The 19,481-nt window shown below is 40.8% G+C and overlaps 1 protein-coding gene across 2 annotated transcripts in view; it reads left to right on the top strand.

Moving 5' to 3' along the window:
- Positions 1 to 19,195, top strand: part of LOC107555789 (IQ motif and SEC7 domain-containing protein 1-like) — a 21,304-nt gene extending 2,109 nt beyond the window's left edge. The window contains exons 1-13 of one of the 2 annotated variants that reach the window (XM_016238693.1): positions 2,524 to 2,615; positions 4,319 to 4,598; positions 5,806 to 6,938; positions 8,243 to 8,404; positions 8,894 to 9,016; positions 9,249 to 9,415; positions 9,572 to 9,711; positions 9,909 to 9,938; positions 11,235 to 11,360; positions 11,492 to 11,591; positions 12,027 to 12,188; positions 13,954 to 14,133; positions 18,612 to 19,195. In XM_016238693.1, the coding sequence (XP_016094179.1) occupies positions 2,524 to 2,615; positions 4,319 to 4,598; positions 5,806 to 6,938; positions 8,243 to 8,404; positions 8,894 to 9,016; positions 9,249 to 9,415; positions 9,572 to 9,711; positions 9,909 to 9,938; positions 11,235 to 11,360; positions 11,492 to 11,591; positions 12,027 to 12,188; positions 13,954 to 14,133; positions 18,612 to 18,625 (2,709 nt within the window). In that variant the 3' untranslated portion in view covers positions 18,626 to 19,195. Of the gene's footprint in view, positions 1 to 2,523; positions 2,616 to 4,318; positions 4,599 to 5,805; positions 6,939 to 8,242; positions 8,405 to 8,893; positions 9,017 to 9,248; positions 9,416 to 9,571; positions 9,712 to 9,908; positions 9,939 to 11,234; positions 11,361 to 11,491; positions 11,592 to 12,026; positions 12,189 to 13,953; positions 14,134 to 18,611 lie in introns of those variants that run through there. The other variant, XM_016238694.1, reaches the window with a different exon arrangement.
- The last annotated feature ends 286 nt before the right edge of the window (positions 19,196 to 19,481 follow it).

The following is a 19,481-nucleotide window of genomic DNA, read 5'->3' on the forward strand; positions in this document are numbered from 1 at the left end:
CACACACACACACACACACACTCACTCACACACGCACGCACGCACTCACACACACACACACTCACACACACACGCACACTCACACACAAACACACACACACACACACACACACTCACACGCACACACACAAATAACAACAACAACAACAAAAATGGCAAATGAAATTAAATCATTCTAATACCATCAGGGTTTTTTGTCTGGGAATTTTGCATTGAGGTACTAGTTTGTTTTATTAATAGACACGGCTCCAGAATTGCAATGCAACGTGAGAGAACACTTTTTTTCCCCCTTCAGTTTTCTTGTGGAAATCTTTTGTGGTTTTGGTGGCCAATCTTAATTTACTGTTAGAAACACAATTCAGACTCTAGGGCTCTGTGAGTCTGTGAGACTGCAAGAGGAAATGACATTTAGACCGTTCTTCATTTCCCCCTCAATCATACAGCAGCTGTTCCTTCTTAATGTGGCCTATGATGGGGAGATGACTTCACTAGAAGAGCCTGAGTTACTCACGCTTGAGCACACGCACACGCACACTTTCACAGAGTTTTGCCAAGACTCAAATCACTAGTTTAAACCTCATTTACAGAGGTGTTCCTGGTGAAGTATCTACATTGAATTAGTTGTTTATGAGAACCTATTCAAATGTGATAAACATAAAATGGTCGATAGAATTTCTCTGGCTAATTTTGATGTACTGATGAAATATGAATTTCGGATTCAGATTGAGAGCCAGATTTACTAATAGCTTGTGTCAGGATTTAGTAAAGACGCAGTAAAAAATGAGCACTGAGAAGGCACGGGCACAGTTATTTTGGCAGCTGACCTAATTACTGTACGTATGCTTTTGTAGGAGTTTCCCTTTCAGACGCAAAATTTATGTAAGGAGAGTATTTAAATGAATTATGCAATATGATTTACTACGGTTTGCAGTAGTCAGTTTTCTGGTATGTGCCATCATTTAATGCTCCCCAAAAAAGCATGTCTTAAGCCATTTTGTGCCTGTGCTGTTACACACCTGATTATCATCGGCTCTGCTTGTTTGCGATCCTATGCTAATCTGTGCTGCTCTTGGTAGGTTGCTCTGGTCAGTATGGAAATGCACTGCATTCTTTAATTTCAGTAGATCTACCACTCCCATCTGTGCTTTTATGGGATTGCAGCTTACTATGTTTTGCCCTGTTCAGTAAATTTGGCCCATAGTTTGTGATGGTACTGAAAATTGGATCTGAAAAGAGTCTTCACACACTAGAGATTGCTTGTATAAGGATAGAGGATAGGAATGCATAACATCCTTGAAGTTGTTGCAGTACATTGTAATGGATCCGCCTCTCTGTCTGTCTCACTGTATGTGAGGACTGAATTAATTCATGCTGCAGTCACACTGACAGCAGTTCAATCACTGGGGATCACAGAGAGCACGTGCTGTCGGTTGCTAGTAGACACTCTCAACTGTGTCACACGGACCTCTATGTGAACTCCTATTGGCCACCGCCACCAACTTCAGCTCTGCTTTGCAACTGTTGACATAAGTGACATGAATGACAGGGACTGTGGCCATACTTTAAGATAAGCTGTTATCAACTAAATTTTGGATGCTGCATAATTATCCTTTACATGTTAAATTTTTTAAATCCTATATATGTTGCAATTTAGCAGTAAATGTACACTGAAATTCTTCCCCACCTCAGCCTGTTTTACACGAGCAGCATGGTTCCTAAACGGTGTGCTGGCGTTTGTGTTTGAGCACTGGCAGGCTGGCCACCCGTGAGAGAGAGGAACGTGTCCGTGTTTGCCAGGACAGATGGTGCATGAGATTCGGCTCGAGAGATATTATACAAGAAGTGTGAATTTCACTGTGTCTACAGCACATCTCTATGACTGCATGTACTCTGTGTGAATGTGTGGACACGGCACTCATCTTTCACCTCTAGTCCCTTTTAATGCATCACAGTTAGTCATAAACAGTTCTGTACTGTATTGTATATAAGGTTGAAAAGTCGATAGCAAGCACTGATATTTCAATACCAATGCTATTTTTACTACTACTTACTAAAGCTATGACTAGCCTTCTAGCATTACATTTGATATCATTCTAAAAAAACCTGATCAACAGAATAATATGTTCGTTATTATTATATATTTCATTTTTCTAACTTAAAAGACTGAAAGTATATTATATTTAAGGATGAGTCTTTTGATTAGTTAGAACAGCCTAATAGTTGTATTTCACTTGCTAAGCTGTGCTTAGTTGACATTTGCCTTCAGCCACTCCCGCTTTATTGTGAGGTCTAGTTTACAGTTGTTTGTACAGTGATGCATGTGACTAGAGGCTTGACAACCTCAAACTAGGAGGAGGAAGTTGAAGGAAGTTTCTTTTCTGCATTATTTGAGTAAAATCCTGTGCATGCAGGCGAGTTCATGACTCTACGCCGAGCGTGATGTGCTGGTGTGTAAATGATTGGTTTCATCAGAGTAGACTTTGGCTCTCTGCAGGAAACTGCCCTTTGAACTTGTGGCTTACAATGGCAGATAAGCAGAAGAAGCTGAACTTCTTTGGCAGGAGATCTTTCTTTGGAAAACATTCACATCGAAATTCTGCAAAGAGTAAGAGTTAGTGAGTAATGTTCATGTACCTAAATATGGAAAATATATACTCTGACTGAAGACTATAACAGCTTATCCACAGATACATCCCTGTTGAAAAAAACAGCATATGCTGGTTAGGTATGTTTTGACGCTGGGATGCTGGTTTATGCTGGTCCTTTGCTGGTTTAAACTGGTCCTTTGCTGATTTAAACTGGTCCTTTGCTGGTTTAAGATGGTCCTTTTGCTGGTTTAAACTGGTCCTTTGCTGATTTAAACTGGTCCTTTGCTGGTTTAAGCTGGTCCTTTTGCTGGTTTAAACTGGTCCTTTGCTGATTTAAACTGGTCCTTTGCTGGTTTAAGCTGGTCCTTTTGCTGGTTTAAGCGGGTCCTTTGCTGGTTTATGCTGGTCCTTTTGCTGGTTTAAGCTGGTCCTTTTGCTGGTTTAAGCTGGTCCTTTGCTGGTTTATGCTGGTCATTTGCTGGTTTAAGCTGGTCCTTTGCTGGTTTATGCTGGTTTAAGCTGGTCCTTTGCTGGTTTATGCTGGTCATTTGCTGGTTTATGCTGGTCATTTGCCAGCACATGACCAGCATAAACCAGCATCCCAGCGTCAAAACATACCTAACCAGCATATGCTGTTTTTTTCAACAGGGATGGCTCACTTACTGAGTTTGTGTGCTAAGCATGTGCTAGATAGATGTGCAGACCATCAGACAACTCTCTTAACTTGATCACTTGAGTTTATTTGCGAGAATTTGATTGAATTCATTCTGATTAGGCCTTTAAACAGCTGACATAATTATTAGTTGTAATGTGTAATGCCACTGTTTTTTCCTTTAAGTTTCAGCTGTTATCACACGTGAAGATTTTTAATAAAGCCTGCTCTCAGAAGTTGTTTGTTCTGTTTATATTTTACTTACTTTTGCCCCTAAATGGTTGGATTTTGGTTAGAATTTTTTTATACATTTTCTACCAAAAAAACCTGTTGCTAGGTTGTTGTGGGCAGTTGTTAGGGAGTCTCTTTTTGGTTGCTAGGGGTTTCTGGCAGGTAATTAGGTGGTTGCTTACTAGACCAAATCCAGATGGACCCCACCAGGTCATAATGTCTCTTTGAAATATCTCTTTCCCTAGCAAGCACCACTAATATATCTTGGCTATTTAATATTTTTTGCTTGCTTACGAGTTGTTCAAATATTAACAGCGTTTAATGAAACATGCATGTTTTTTGTTTATTTGTGCCTAAAAACTGAGTGTATAATAGCTTTAAGGCAAAGTCGTGATTATTAATAAGTTCACAATTAAATTTGTTCTAAATTTAGTTTGAAACTTAGAATCAAGTGCAGAAGTATATACTAACAGCAGCACTTGGAGTAGTTCTCACAAGTGTTGAATATGAGCACAATCAAAGGTGATGCTTTATAGCATGCCAATGCTTTGAACATTTCTGTAGTGGCTTACAAATAGTCAGAACACTGCATCTGATTCTGCAAAGGAAGAGGAGGAAAATTGTATATCTTTGCTTTGCAGTGATCTTAAACAGCATGATTTATGTAACTTCACCTGCTAATGTTGATGGAATTGTTACATTATGCCACAGATTGTTCCAACAGGAAACTTCACTGGCGCTCCACTGACTGTCCAGTGTGTTGTTAGTGAATGTGACCCATTGAACCATGCAAAGGTTGTAAATGTGTATTTTTACATTCATTCATTTGCCTTCTTGTCTTGTCTAGTGTGGAGGGGGGTGCTCAAAACAGCGAGCCCGGCCCTTCCCTGGACACCAGCACAGGATATGGCCGAGGCCCTGTCACACACAGTTCTTCCTTGAGTCCGGAGCAGTTTGAAAGCCCAGTGTACGGCCACAGCTTCCAGCCAGGCCCTCAGCGCCCGCAGCGGCCCAAACTACAGCACTCTCAGTCCATCCTCCGCAAGCAAGCAGAGGAGGAGGCCATCAAGCGCTCGCGCTCCCTCTCTGAGAGCTATGAGCTCTCCACAGACCTGCAGGACAAGAAGGTACAGTGTCCCGGCAAATTAATAGTGGATCAGAGCTTTGAACCAGCCTATGCTGCATTGCACAGTTTGCACAATCATGATTATCAACAACATTGTGTGTGTGTTTCAAAAATTGGGTCACACTTTATTTTGATAGTCCACTATTTGAAACTCACACACAAACACAATGTTGTTGATAATCAGACTCAAAGTAACTTTGCATCTACATGCCAACTAGCAGTCATTACAGTATTAGAAGTCATTCTAATGACTGTAAGTAACTTTGCAAGTACATATAAACTTATTCTACTAATACTAACTCTAAACTAACAGTCTACTAATACTCTAATGATAGTTAGTTGACATATATTTGCAAAATTAAAGTTTGGGGACCAATTCTTGCTATTAACTAACTATTAACCATGACATTTGCCTCAATAAACTCCTATTTTGCTGCTTATTAATAGTTAATTGGGTAATTGTTAAGTTTAGGTATGTGTAGGATTAAGGGATCTAGAATATGGTCGTGCAGAATAAGGCATTAATGTGTGCTTTATAAGTACTAATAAACAGCCAATATGCTAGTAATATGCATGCTAATAATAAGCAACTAATAATAAGCAATAGTGAGAATCGGTTCCTAAGCTAAAGTGTTACCAAAATTTCTTACACTATAGTTAGTAGAATGTCTAAAGTGGACTATTAAAATGAAGTTTATATTGTTTGTACAATTTGTGTTGTAACTTCTAATTAATCCTAACTGGTTTGTTATGATACCGTCTTAATCATATGTGACCCTGGAGCACAAAACCAGTCATAAGGGTCAATTCTTTGAAATTGAGATTTATACATCTGAATAAATAATCTTTCCATTGATGTATGGTTTGTTAGGACAGGACAATATTTGGCCGAGATACAACTATTTGAAAATCTGAGGGTGCAAAAAAATCTAAATACTGAGAAAATCTCCTTTAAAGTTGTCCAAATGAAGTTCTTAGCAATGCATATTACTAATCAAAAATTAAGTTTTGATATATTTACAGTAGGAAATTTACAAAATATCTTCATGGAACATGATCTTTACTTAATATCCTAATGATTTTTGGCATAAAAAAAATCTATAATTTTGACCCATACAATGTATTGTTGGCTATTGCTACAAATATCCCTCAGCGACTTAAGACTGCTTTTGTGCTCCAGGGTCACATATGTTTCTTGCTTTTCTAAGGTGGAAATGCTTGAGCGGAAATACGGAGGCCGCTTCATAACCCGCCATGCAGCGCGCACCATCCAGACAGCTTTCCGCCAATACCAGATGAACAAGAACTTTGAGCGCCTCAGGAGCTTGATGTCGGAGAACCGCATGACCCGCAGGATCCTTCTGTCCAACATGAGGATGCAGCTTTCCTTTGAGGGGCCTGAGAAAGCCCACAGCTCTGTTTTGGAGGGGAGGCGAATGTCTCTCCTGGACGACGTCAGCCAAGTAGGAGGCAGTATGGTGCAGGCCGGAGAGATGGTTCCAGTCATTTTGGAAGCCCCAGAAACTCAAAACGACTTGACAGACACAATCACAGAGCTAGAGGACACTTTCTCAAGGCAAGTGAAGTCGTTGGCGGAGTCGATCGATGACGCACTGAACTGTCGTAGTCTGCACAAAGAGGAGATGCATCCCGAGCAAGCGCTTTGTGAAGAGGGCATGCAGCCGGATGATGAGCCCCATGAGCAGCACAAGCTGGATGAGATCTGTGATGTGACGCTCTTCATCGATGAAGAGGAGCTCTCTCCACTGGTTCAGCCTTCCAGCTCCGCGTCTGAGCAGCACATGCAGGCTATCGGCTGGTCCATGGACGCCAAGGAGGACAAGGTGGACACGGACACTCCTTCCCTCGAATGCCAGGGGCCAGAGTTACCCCTGCTGACCATCGAGCCTCCCAGCGACAGCTGCGCAGATGTAAGCGGTCGCTCTGAGCATGGTTTGCTCCAGCCACTAAATATTCACGAACGGACTGTAGCAGGCCCCCAGGCAAGTCCCAAACCAGTCGCACATGGACTACCTCCTAGAGTCCCCTCGCTCTCTGGAGATGAAGAGCCGCTTCGACACCGGCAGCTGGAGAGCCACCTGGCCACCAACGGCAGCCGGCAGAGCAAGTCCGAGTCAGACTTCTCAGACGGAGACAATGACAGCATCAACAGCAATTCAAACTCCATTGACACGATAAACTCAGAACTGCCATCTAGAGACGAGAGTCTCAGCAAACAGACCTACCACAAAGACACTCGCAACAGCTGGGACTCTCCGGCCTTCAGCAGCGATATCATGCGCAAGAGACAATACCGCATCGGCCTCAACCTCTTCAATAAGTATGTATTTCAGTCATTACATATAAATATTATATTTTTATATTTTATTTTTATATTTTCCTTCAGCCTTATCTTTTTTATTATTATTTCATTTGTTTTTTAGGTGTATTTCCACTAATTTTATCACCAATTTTATCGTAATTTAGAATTAGTGGGACTCTAGAGGGAATTATATAACTTTCAAGAAGTCACATTTTCACAGTAGCAGGCCAGTGACTGCAGGATCTTTAACGATTACTTTCAGTTCAGAATACGCAATTACAGCCTAGCAAACCAACAGTCATTTATCCTAAAACATCATGTTATTTATGCCCCAAAACAGTAAGTTTGTAATTCACGTACTGTGTAAATTGAATAGATACTTTGAGTAAATTCAGGTGTAATTACTCAGTTTTGCTGAGCCTTATATAATTCAATGAAACATTTAACTTTTCATTTTCAAAACATGTTTTGTGCCAACCCTGTTATATATTCAAAATGTTTTAGGGTTAAATGTTTCCCGGTTGATGATCAATGATCAAAATGATCAAAACTAGCCAGGATTGGTCTTGGTTAGCAAATAATACTGCATCACATCTCCTAATTGCCTTATTGAGCTTGATGAGGAAAATAACGAAGACTGTAAGAGAGATGTTTGTTTCATCTGGTCCTAAAAGACGTATGATGTCTGAAATATCAAAGCATTTTTATATAACTGTGAAATGCCACAGCATAACAGAAACTGTAGAAACATAATCTGCAACGAAAAGGCATTTTAGACTAAACTAAACAGTGAAAGCATGATATTTCAATGTCAGTAAAAGCTAATGTAGTTTTAATCTATGTAAGCCAATAAAATCATAAGGGGATGCAAATTGTTTGAAAAACAATAAATAAAAAGAAAATATAAAAATAATTTAATTACAGATAAACATTATGTTCCATTTTAAAGCTTTTGCAGTTCAATTGATCAAATAACTCAAATATTAAGTTCACCATTCAGTCATTCATTATTTTATGTTTTTTTTTCTAACATATAATCCTGCTCACTCTCTAATTTCCAGACATGCACAGTAATGAAAGTGTGTGTCAAATGTAAATATAAAAAAGAGAAGTGTGTGTAAGGTGTTTAGCTTTTTTCAGAGGGACTGTCTGTGGTTAACACACAAAGATGTCTTAAAAGTCTTTTTTTTTTTTTTTTTTCAAATAATGTTCTGCATTGCATTCATGTTTCCTTTTGCATGCCCTAAACCGACTATGATGTGGTATGATTTTGAGTGTTCAGTAGGATGAGAGGTTAGCCTCACCTGCTGATGTACTTTCAGAAAGCCAGAGAAGGGCATCCAGTACCTGACGGAGAGGGGCTTTATTCCTGACACACCTGTAGGTGTGGCCCACTTCCTGCTGCAGAGGAAAGGCTTGAGTAGACAAATGATTGGGGAAGTCCTCGGGAACAGACAGAAACAGTTCAACAGGGATGTTTTAGAGTACGTATTCACATTTTTCATTGCCACTTTCCACATATAAAATACACACAGGTACAAATTACAGACGTAAATCCCATGCAAGTCCCATAAATCCCAAAACTAGCTCACATAAATATTAACCTATCATACAGTAGCTAGATTTAAACACATCAGATATCATCAGATATCTAATTTGAACAAAGTGACATCATTTGGACCCCTTCTGGTAAGACAAGTAAATAATATCATTGCATTTTGTCCATTGTTACACAAACCGTATTGCTGACTGTGTTCGTCAAGATCAACCATTCAGCCCTGTAACTAAGTAAACAAAGTAACATTTGTCACCTAGCTACTTGCAACTCTTTTGCTCCCAGTCATATTATTACATTTTGTTTTTCACGCTGATAATGCGTTGAACAAAGACACTTTTTCTTGTACCCTGTTCATGCACATTAGCAGTTGTCATATGCAGCAGGCATGTGTTGACATGTCGTGTGTCTGTTGCAGCTGTGTGGTGGATGAGCTGGATTTCTCAGTGATGGAGCTGGATGAAGCTTTGAGGAAATTCCAGGCTCAAATCCGGGTTCAGGGCGAGGCACAGAAGGTGGAGCGCCTGATCGAGGCTTTCAGGTGTGTTATCACATCACAGAACATACATCTAGCTTACAGACATACACTGAACAATCATTCATTCAGTAGAACTGCAGATGTTTATTTTTTAAATCATTATGAAGTGAAATGACAATTACACAAAGTAGAAAGATAAACAAGCAGCACTAGATCATTTGCATTGCTTCATATTGTAATGTTTGCTAACATGCTTGATCAGAGTTACAGTGATCTGGGATGTGTCTTTGTTCAGCCAGCGCTACTGCATCTGTAACCCTGATGTGGTCCGTCAGTTCAGAAACCCCGACACCATCTTCATCTTGGCTTTCGCCATCATCCTCCTCAACACAGACATGTACAGCCCCAACGTCAAGCTGGAACGAAAGATGAAACTTGAAGACTTTGTCAAGAATCTGCGAGGTTTCGATTGAGACACACTGTTGTTTTCATGCTAATAAATGAGCTGACATTCACAGCTCAACTGAACACTGGATAGATAGGGAAACAAAACAGATACATGTGTAGTGTTTATTGTATACCTCGGCTGTAATGGCAGTCTTGTGTTTGTGTTGGAAGGGGTTGATGATGGCGAGGACATCCCTCGGGAGATGCTGGTTGGGATTTACGAGCGGATCCAGAAGAAGGAGCTCAAAACCAATGATGACCACGTGACTCAGGTGCAGAAGGTGGAGAAACTCATTGTGGGCAAGAAGCAAGTAGGTTCAACATACTACTGCTCTATGAAGATCCAGACTTTTGTTTTTAATCCCCAGGCAGAATTTCAGAGATTAAACACTACCCATGAAATTACTGAGGATAATGAGTCTATCAGTTGCAGTATACGAGGTCTGATCATTCTTCAACAATTCAGATACGACACATTTGAATCCGGACTTTTCCTCTTGCATTACAGATGGGATCACTTCACCATGGCCTTGGATGTGTAAGTATACTTCATGATGCATATATACAGCACTACTACAGGCACTTTGCATCTATCATTTTCTTATCTGAGCCTAAAGTCACACTGCATATTTTGCGCTGGATGTAGAACATTTTCTTTTTCCTTTCAAAATACAGTATTTAAATACTGATACAGTGGTAACAGAACCAAATATAATCTGACATTCACAAAAAAGTCACTTCCAAGAGTTAAAAGCTGAGTGAAATGCTTCACATGCCATGTAAATGAATCTGACTGTGTGTGTGTCCCTACAGTAGTTAAAGGGATAGTTCATCCAAAAATAAAAATTCTGTTATCATTTACTCACCCTCAAATTGTTAGAAAAGTTGTTACAACAGAAGATATTCAGAATAAAGATTATAGAATACCCAAAACGTGTCACTCGTATAGTTTTGAATGGGGAAAAATGCAACACTCAATATAGCTGCTCTATCGAACGAAGCCCCGCCTTCTGAATTAAAGAGCCAATCGCTAATCGGTAAAGTCAGCGTGTCACTGCAGCTGCCGTTAGAAGTCCCGGTTGCTATAGAAACAGTCAGCGCTCCGAGACGTGCGCTTAGGACTGTGTATGCGCACTGGATGATCTAGCCTGAAAAATAAGCTCTTTATAATGCTATTTGAGCAAAAGAAACAGCATTTATGAGACAGTTGTCAGATTTCTTTGGTGATTTCAAGTATGAAATTTAATCGTAAGCTTAGTGAACAGTTTTGGAGAATTCGATGTTTCCCCATTCAAAGAGATAGGAGCTGCACTTGCATGCGCGAGAGGCATTTCAAAGATGGCCGCCGAGTGACATGACTTGTCTTAAAGGGACTTTGTTTAGAATAATGTTGGTAACCAAACAGTTGCTTGTAGCCATTGACTTCCATAGCATTTCCCCCCCATTCTATAGAAGTCAATGGCTACCGTCGAGTGTTTGCTTACCAATATTTTTCAAAATATATTTTTTTGTGAGTGTGTTCAGCAGAAAAAAGAAACACACATGTTTCTTTCTGAGTAAATGATGACAGAATTTTCATTTTTAGGTGAACTATCCATTTAAATTTGTCCTAATAGGCGAGCTAAATCTGACAAAACCTCCTCTTTTTGGGGACATCCTCATTTGTGAAAACAATATTTTAAAAAGTAAATAAAGTGTAAGGGTGTGTTAGGTTATAGTTTTATAGGTCTATATAAAAACAATAGAAGAGAGAAAATATCACAGCTCAGCGTCAGTGGAAAGTCCCCACCGTGATAGAGAAGCAAACGTGTGTGTGTGTGTGTGTGTGTTACAGGTGCTGTCTCAGGCCCATCGCAGGCTGGTGTGCTACTGCAGACTGTTCGAGGTCCCAGATCCCAACAGACTGCAGAAACTGGGGCAGCACCAGCGGGAGATCTTCCTGTTTAATGACCTGCTGGTGGTGAGAGATCAATAAGATACACATAACAAATTATATTAGCATGTTACAACATCTATTAAAGCTAAACACTCAAATATCTACACATGTGCTGATGCTGATCTGATGCTGTGATCTCTGCAACTTTGTGACAGGTTACCAAGATCTTCCAGAAGAAGAAAAACTCAGTGACATATAGTTTCAGGCAATCTTTCTCTCTGTACGGGATGCAAGTGATGCTCTTTGAGAACCAGTGTAAGAAATACGAACACAGCCAATCTTTCTGAATGGAAGAGCCATTAAAAAGTGATACATTTATGTAGTTTAATTCAGTCATTTATTGACATTTTTGATTTGACTGAAGAAATTATTCCTTCATTTCATTGCACTCTTAGTCCTCCTTTGTAACGCTACATGTAACCTAAAGGCCAATTCACACTGCACTGACAATCACCAGATTACAGTACGTCGATTCTCAGACATTCAAGAGCTGCTTCAGCATGTTCAACCGGTGAAAACAAGATCCGACAGACGCCAACAGACACACTGATCAGACAAAACCTGACGGAGTGCCGTCAGTGTGGTGTGAATTAGCCTAAAGAATCCAAATAAATACATAGTTAATTTATTTCCCTTCATATTGCTTTTATGCCGTAAAGTTATGCTTTCTCATTTTTCTTATTTTCTCAGTCTATCCAAATGGTATCCGGCTGACTTCAGCCATTTCTGGAGCAGACTTCAAAGTCCTGATCAATTTCAATGCTCCCAACTCTCAGGACCGCAAGAAATTCACCAGCGACCTGCGCGAGTCCATCTCTGAGGTCCAGGAAATGGAAAAGTACCGGATAGAGTGTAAACAGACTTTTATTCTTCCTCATCCTCACCACTACCAAACTAGGTTTCTTTGAGCTGCCCATGTTAATGTAGTTTTCAGACATTGCTGAGCATCAGTAGAAGTAACAGATGCAGAATCACTTGGTCTCATTAACATATGACTGTCCATATTTACATATTGATGCATATCAGCTTTGCAGGAATGCGGTTACTCATTTCACATTCGACAAGCTCATCCAATCATATTATAATGCTCATTTACATGTTTGATTGGAAGGGTCAGACTCAGAGGCTACGTTCCCAAATCAGAATCCCAGTGTGGCGCAAATCAGATTTTTTTGGATGACTATAAACATTAAAAATCTATCTGACATTTTCAATTCCGATCCGGGCCACTTTCTAGTGTGAAAATAAATCAGATTTCTTGCATTGTGACTCCTATATGAATGTCAGATCAGAATTCGTGTCATTTTTACATCTAACAACATTCTTCTAAATTTTTTCCCCTATGTTTAATTTCTCATTTGAGTTACCATTTTTCTCATTTGACTTATTATTTCTCTCTCTCCAGGGCCATCTGATTATATGCTAAATATGTTTTAGTATGTTATGGGAAATAAAGCAAATTAAACAGACATTAGCTTTAAAGGTATGATACAATTTCAAGTTTTCCTTTCTCTTTGGAGTGTTACAAGCTGTTCGTGAATAGATAAGATCCCTAAAGTTGCAAAGACTAAAGTCACAAACCCAAAGAGTTAAGACTGGTCCACGCCCTCCTAAAACAGCTCGTTCTACCACGCCCCCACATGTCTACATCACTGTGTGGGAAGATTTGCATAATGCCGCCCAAATGTTCACACAAAGAAAGAGGGCGTAACTTTTATTCTCGCTGTAGTATTGTTGCTGCCGCCGCCGCCATGTCGTGAAGACGCTGTGTTTAGTTGTGAAAGCGAAACTACTTTGTTTGGTCTTCCAAAAGAGGACACGACTAGAAATCAGTGGTTAAGTTGTATTTACAACACTGTTCCAGAACACTTCAACCCAAATATTCAGATGTGTGCAGCACATTTTATGGATGACTGTTTACTGATCCTGGGAGAGTAGACTACAATGCCGGCTGTTCTGACTCACAGACTGTAAGTACGTTTTCATATTTAAAGAATTTGCCACTGACGATTTAAATGCGAGTTTTGAGCAGTGTAGAGTAACGCTTGTTGTTTGTTGTTTCTCCAATCACAAATGCAGACATGGTTTTATGTTAACGCGACACGATGCAATGCGTAAAAAGACAGTATAAGTCATTATAATCCGTAATTATGTCCCCACTGGATGCAACAAATGCCTTGTTTGTAATGGGTTTTCATGTTTTTGTCTCATCGCTCCGGCCGGACAGGGCTTCACAGTACGGTGAGGGGGGTAACATTTCCATCACACGCTTGAGGTATTCGGCCAATCACAACGCACTGGATAGCTGGCCAATCAGAGCTCACCTTGCTTTTCAGACCGATGAGCTTTGTAAAAATCGACACGTTTCAGAAATGCGGGGCATAGAGGAGAAACAATAATGTACAGTATGTGGACAATAATGTGTTTTTTAACCTTAAACCGCATAAACACATTTCATTACACCAAATACACAAAATAATGTTCTTTTTTGCAACGTCATATGACCCCTTTAATATAGAGAAGTATGCTGTATGACTCTTACATGTTGTCCACGTACAATGTTATTTTGGATATGTTTGCTATACGTTTGACTGTATGTGTGTTTGAATGTTTGTAGCTGAGCTGGAGAAACAGAAAGGAGTGGTCAGACCCAGTATGTCTCAGAGCATGTCGGGCCTAAAGAAAGAGAGCGGAAACGGCACCATGGGCCGCACTAGTCTGGATGACACGTACGCCATGGGGGAGGGGCTAAAGCGGAGCGCGCTCAGTAGCTCCCTGCGTGACCTTTCTGAAGCAGGTGAGTTCAGTGGATCTGATGTACTGTTTTGTTTGTTTGATTCCCTATGTAGAATGATATTCCTCAAGTTTAAACTTTAAGAAAAGTTTCTTAAACCTAATCTTTCCACATATAAATATATTAAAAAAAATTTTTCACTGGTAGCATTAGACGCCTGCAGTATGGGTCCTACAGTGTTTGCCGTTTGTATTCACAGAACAAAGAAAAAAAGGATAGCACACAAATGTTCATCCGTGGTGTGAATAGGTCCAGTGTTTATATTCTGAATCTTTTTCACAAGTAATATTTGATCATGGAAGTGTTAGAATGGTGTCCTGCTCAAATGATGTGTTATTAAAAGAATATTCTGGGTTCAGTTCAGTTGAACAGCATTTGTGGCATAATATTGATTAAAATAAATCTGCTCAGACTTAGGAGGTTCTAAAAGCAAAAGTCATTTTAGGGTTTAAGGTGTATAGGGTTTATACATCGCTAAATTGTGCAATAAGCAGGTAGTTAGTGATTTAACACCAAAATCTTGTTAAACATATTGTTTTCTTCTTGTGGCTACACAAGTGTTTTAACATCTTTGGATTGACCTAATTAATTTCCATTGTAAATCATTTAATGTAAAACTGCATTCGCAGCTCATGGGTTTTCCTAGTGTCACTCAGTTGTTATTGGTAGACTGCAAATCAGGACTTGTTCCACAAAGGACAAGAGTTTGCGGACGATCCAGGACTTGCGTACAATGAACTTCATGCTCAGGATGTGGCGTTTCAGGATGTTGGAGAATGGAGGTTGCACCCTCAGACTGACAAGTCTTATTTAGCTGAGGTTTAAAATGGCTTTCAGCAGAACATCCCAGTGCCCCCTTTGGTTTTCTTTGTCTCCTCCATTGCTCTGGCACTCTGTATTCTTTCTCGCTAATACACCTGCTCCCAGCAGTTTTGATGAGAGTGCGGGAAGAGTCCAGGTAGATCCATTTCGGCCTTTCCCTTTTGGTTCAGTGGTGACGCTCCTTGGGAAGTGCTTTTCTGCGGCCTCAACTACATTTGTACAAGAAGTGTGTAGAGGGTATTGCTGCTCAGTATGTGCCTGTTAATGGTGTTTCTTTGGGGAGACACTCACTTGTCTCCTGTTTCAAGCTTAGACATCTAAGGCATTTCCAACCTTCTTTTTTTCCATCTTGGGAATTCTCTTTAGTCTTCGAAGGTTTGATGCATTATCCGTTTGAGCCATTAGAGTCAGGAGGAGTTTTGTTAGTAGTACTGACATCTCTCAAAAGAATTGAAGATTTGCAGGCTTTATCTGTGAACTCTTGTGGGTCTTCTTGTTGGGGATTCCTTAACTCTCATGTGGGGCTCCAAGACTCTTGCCATGGTGGAGATGCCCTCGACACCATGGGGATGAACGATGGAGATGGAGCCAATGGAAGTGGAGACCTAAGCACAGACGAAGAGATGGAGACCTGGGGTGGCACTGGAGGCATGGGGGGCCAAGACGAATCCACAGGCTTGTGGGACCGAGGAAACGGGGGCCGGTGGAGTCGGTGGGACTGAGGACCAAGGTGGACCCGGAGGAAAGGAGGAGCCCAGCATAGGGATTGAAGGACAAGGTGTAGCCAGAAGACTGGAAGACCATGGTATAGGCAGGTCGATGACTGACCAAGCTGGAACCGGAGGGACGAGGGAGCCTAATGGAGTCTGAGTACTGATGGACCCCGGTAGAGCTGTGGGAGCGTGGAGCCAAGGAGTAACTGAAGTGTCAGAGGACTGAGGTGAAGCCAGAGGGTCAAGGTTTGGCTGGCTGACAGGAAGCCCAAGGTCGATCCAGGTCAGCAAATGAGGAGCTGAAGGGCTGAGTGAAGCCAGTGGAGACAGAGCCAAATAATTGGGATCCTTAGGCAGAGGAGGAAGGAGTGGGAGGCAGGGTGGGGCCAGCGACAACAAAGACTCTGAGGTGGGCAGGACCAGTGGAGATTCTGAGCTGAGTGGAACCAGCGGGGTCAGGAGAAACAGGGTATCATCTTCTTCCAAAACATAAAAAAATAGCTCAGAGGCCAGCGCCAGCACCAGCTCACCTTCAGTGGCGAGAGTGTGGGTGGAGCTTCTTTCCATACCCTCGAATTCCACAAGAACTCCCACGATGACGGACGATGTTGCCGGCTCATGCACCTGGTCAGACGTTTCATGAGGCTCGGGGTCTGGGGAGATGGCAGCTCCAGTCGCATGGTTCACTTGTGTATAGCAGCAGGCTTGGGATCTCCGTCTGCAGTGGGCTTCTGTGCAGCGGGGTGATGGCGATGGCTCAGCTCTGGATCGAGAGTGGGACTGTTGGTGAAGGCCAATCCTTCAATTGTTCACCAGCACCCACTCCACAAACATGGCGAAATCTTCCCTTGGCCCATCCAACGGAAGACGGGCCTTGGACCACTCACTAAGTCATGGAGAAAAATACACACAGCAAGCAGTCCGAGAAGAGAGTCAGGCACACCAGTAACTGGACGGCTGGCAACTCCATAATCAAAAGGGGAAAAAAACACTGCATCGCCGCCCAAGTCAATTCTTCTCTTGTGAAGAAGTACATGAACACAAGAAATTACAAAAAACTGACTTCAATCGTAAATCCAACACGGAGCACTCTGGAGAATCACTTTGAAACACAACCACACAAAATATAGACGAGAACAGACAAAGGAACTGAGGAAACAGGGCTTATATAACAGGAACATAATCAAGGTAAAACAGCAGGTCAGAAGGAACTAATTACCAAACAAGGAAACTAAATGGGAAAGCAGGCAAACAGAAAGAAAACTAAAATGCAGAGAAGCTGTCAGTACCGATAGCCTTGTGAGCTGTGTGCCAACATATAACACCATTGCACTTTGGGCATCCCAAGTTTGAGTCCTGTTTTGCCGACCTTTTCTGATCCCATCCTCCAAAAAAACTAAAAATTACATGCCATTTTTCCAGGTCAGTTTGCATTACAGCAAAAGCACAAAAACTCTAGTCAGTCTGCTGTGTTTATATTGCATTGAAACTGCTCTTTCAGTCTTAAGTACTTGTGGGCATCATGTATCTTGGCTTGTGTGTATTTGCTAAAATGGCTCGTGAAAGGCAGCAGTATGCACAGATGGAGTATACACAGCAAACTGGCAGTCAGTTACTGTGGATAATGACCCAGAAAGTTCAGAAAGTCTCAGCGTGCTGTGTTCTTTCACCAGTTTAGAGTAGAGGGGTGTTACAGGTGTGATGTACATCTCTAATCTATGCTACTGCATGTTTCGGTCAGGCAAGCATGAGTGCTGTACCAGTGCAGGATTTCTAGACAGCAGATTAGGAGTAAGTAGGCAGTAGGAGGGAATTATTTGATTTGATCATGTGTAATGCACATTTCTTTGCACCTTCTGTGCTTCATGGGTTAAAATGGTCCATTGTTTTCTTTATTGTAACATATTTATTGATGCCTAACCTGCCCACCTGCTCACATGCATGCATGAACTGTTCGCCTACTGAAACTGGTGCTTGTCTGTAAGTGCAGGTGCTCAGAAAGACCTGGTATTTTTAAGCATGCATGTTTTTTTGCAAACAGTCTGATGATGGCTTCTTTATGTTCACGCAAGTCTGTTCTTTTAGTTATTTTTTTAAAGGGGCTTTCACTTGTGTCTGTTAGATGGTTGATGAACCTCACACATACAGACACTGAGTGAAACGAGTTGCTTGTTTTACCCAAGTTGCTCTTCTTTAATCAAATGCCTGGTGTCCCTGCAAGTCTCATCGGAGACTGATTGGACCTGCCAGACCATGCTGATTGGACCTTTGAAGACTGAGTCAAATGTGGATTTCAGTCTGGTTTGCATTGCATTATATTTCATACTTTCACAGAATTGTCTGGAGTGTTTTTTCATTCATTAAAACAGAACCATAGAAAAAAACAGAGCGCATGTATTTTATATACAGGGCTGTTCATGCCTTTTGTAAACATGCTAAAGGGATATGCAACTGTGCACAACATTTTTTTTACCTCTCACAGGAATGATGCATTTTATAGATGCTGTGTGTGTTAATTTAAAAAATAAAGAATAAAAGTGTCTAATAACACTTTTGTCACAACTCCAAAAATATAAAAAGTACAGTGCAATAATGTAATACCAACACTCTGAAGGACAGTCTCCAATTTACTACCAGTTTCCTGTCAAAATGAAACAAAAGCATGCATGTTCAGATGACTATGACTACAGCCTGCAGCGAAGACCGTCTCAATAAATTGGCATGATTCTGTTCAGGCTTTAAAGGTTGATCCCAACTCCTGACCAGATTTAAGTGACTGATATAAAAGGCAACTTTTCATCAATGATTTTTTTTAAAAACCTATGGAGAAAATGAAAATAGGAAAGCAAAGCTTCTGATAAAGGGTGCAGTCATCGACATTGTATTTACTTCACTAGTTGACTTGAAGTGTAAGATGAATGGCTTTAAACACGCCTCTCCTCACAGGGCTCCATCTTTAGCAGTCCTCCTCTGCGTCAGAGAGAACCTTCCTTCCAGAAGCATCTGTTTCCTGACAGATACAGCGCTCCAAACTCCAGACTTGGGTCACTTTTCGACAGCAGTCACGAATCCTCCACCGTATCACCGCTCCCCACTAGTGCGGCCTGTACCTCTTCAAACAGCTTTCACACGCGCTGTGCAATAACCATCAGCCCCGACACAGAGAAGAGCACGCTGGTGTGAGCTTTAAACAGACACGTGATGAGCAAAACCATACCAGAGCCATACCAGCCAATCCCAACAGAGCGGCGCATGTGCAAAAACAGCATCTGTGTTTGATGTCTCGCATACTTATAGCATTCTGCCTACGGGTGAATGTCACAAGATTAGAATTCTGACAAGAATTTATCATTTGCATAAAGAATACCACGGACCATTATGAAAAATTGCATTGTAACTTAGTTTTCATGACAGATTTTGTCTTACTGTAATGCATTTTAAAGTTATACTAATACTAATAATAACAACAGTATTATTATTATCATTATCATCATCAAATAGTTTTTAGTCTTTTCCTGGAAAACATAATAAAACAGCAACCATGCTGCACAAATATTTTTACATTTAAATGATACATTTTTTTCCACATTGCAGTGATATAGTTCTTATAGGAATTGCATTTTATTATTATTATTATTATTTATTGAGACTCATTGTGTTTAATTGTGCTTAATATCAGCAAAAAATCTTAATGGTCCTAAACATGGATTTTGTTGCCTTTATGCAAAATATGAATATTTTTTATTTGTATTTTTTTTTTTCCTGACAGGTTTTTTTGATCCCCTTGACGGGTTTTGTTAGATTTGCCCTGTGGAG

This window comes from Sinocyclocheilus grahami, unplaced genomic scaffold (assembly GCF_001515645.1).
Source record: "Sinocyclocheilus grahami isolate Dianchi unplaced genomic scaffold, SAMN03320097.WGS_v1.1 scaffold545.1, whole genome shotgun sequence".
Classification (NCBI taxonomy): domain Eukaryota; kingdom Metazoa; phylum Chordata; class Actinopteri; order Cypriniformes; family Cyprinidae; genus Sinocyclocheilus; species Sinocyclocheilus grahami.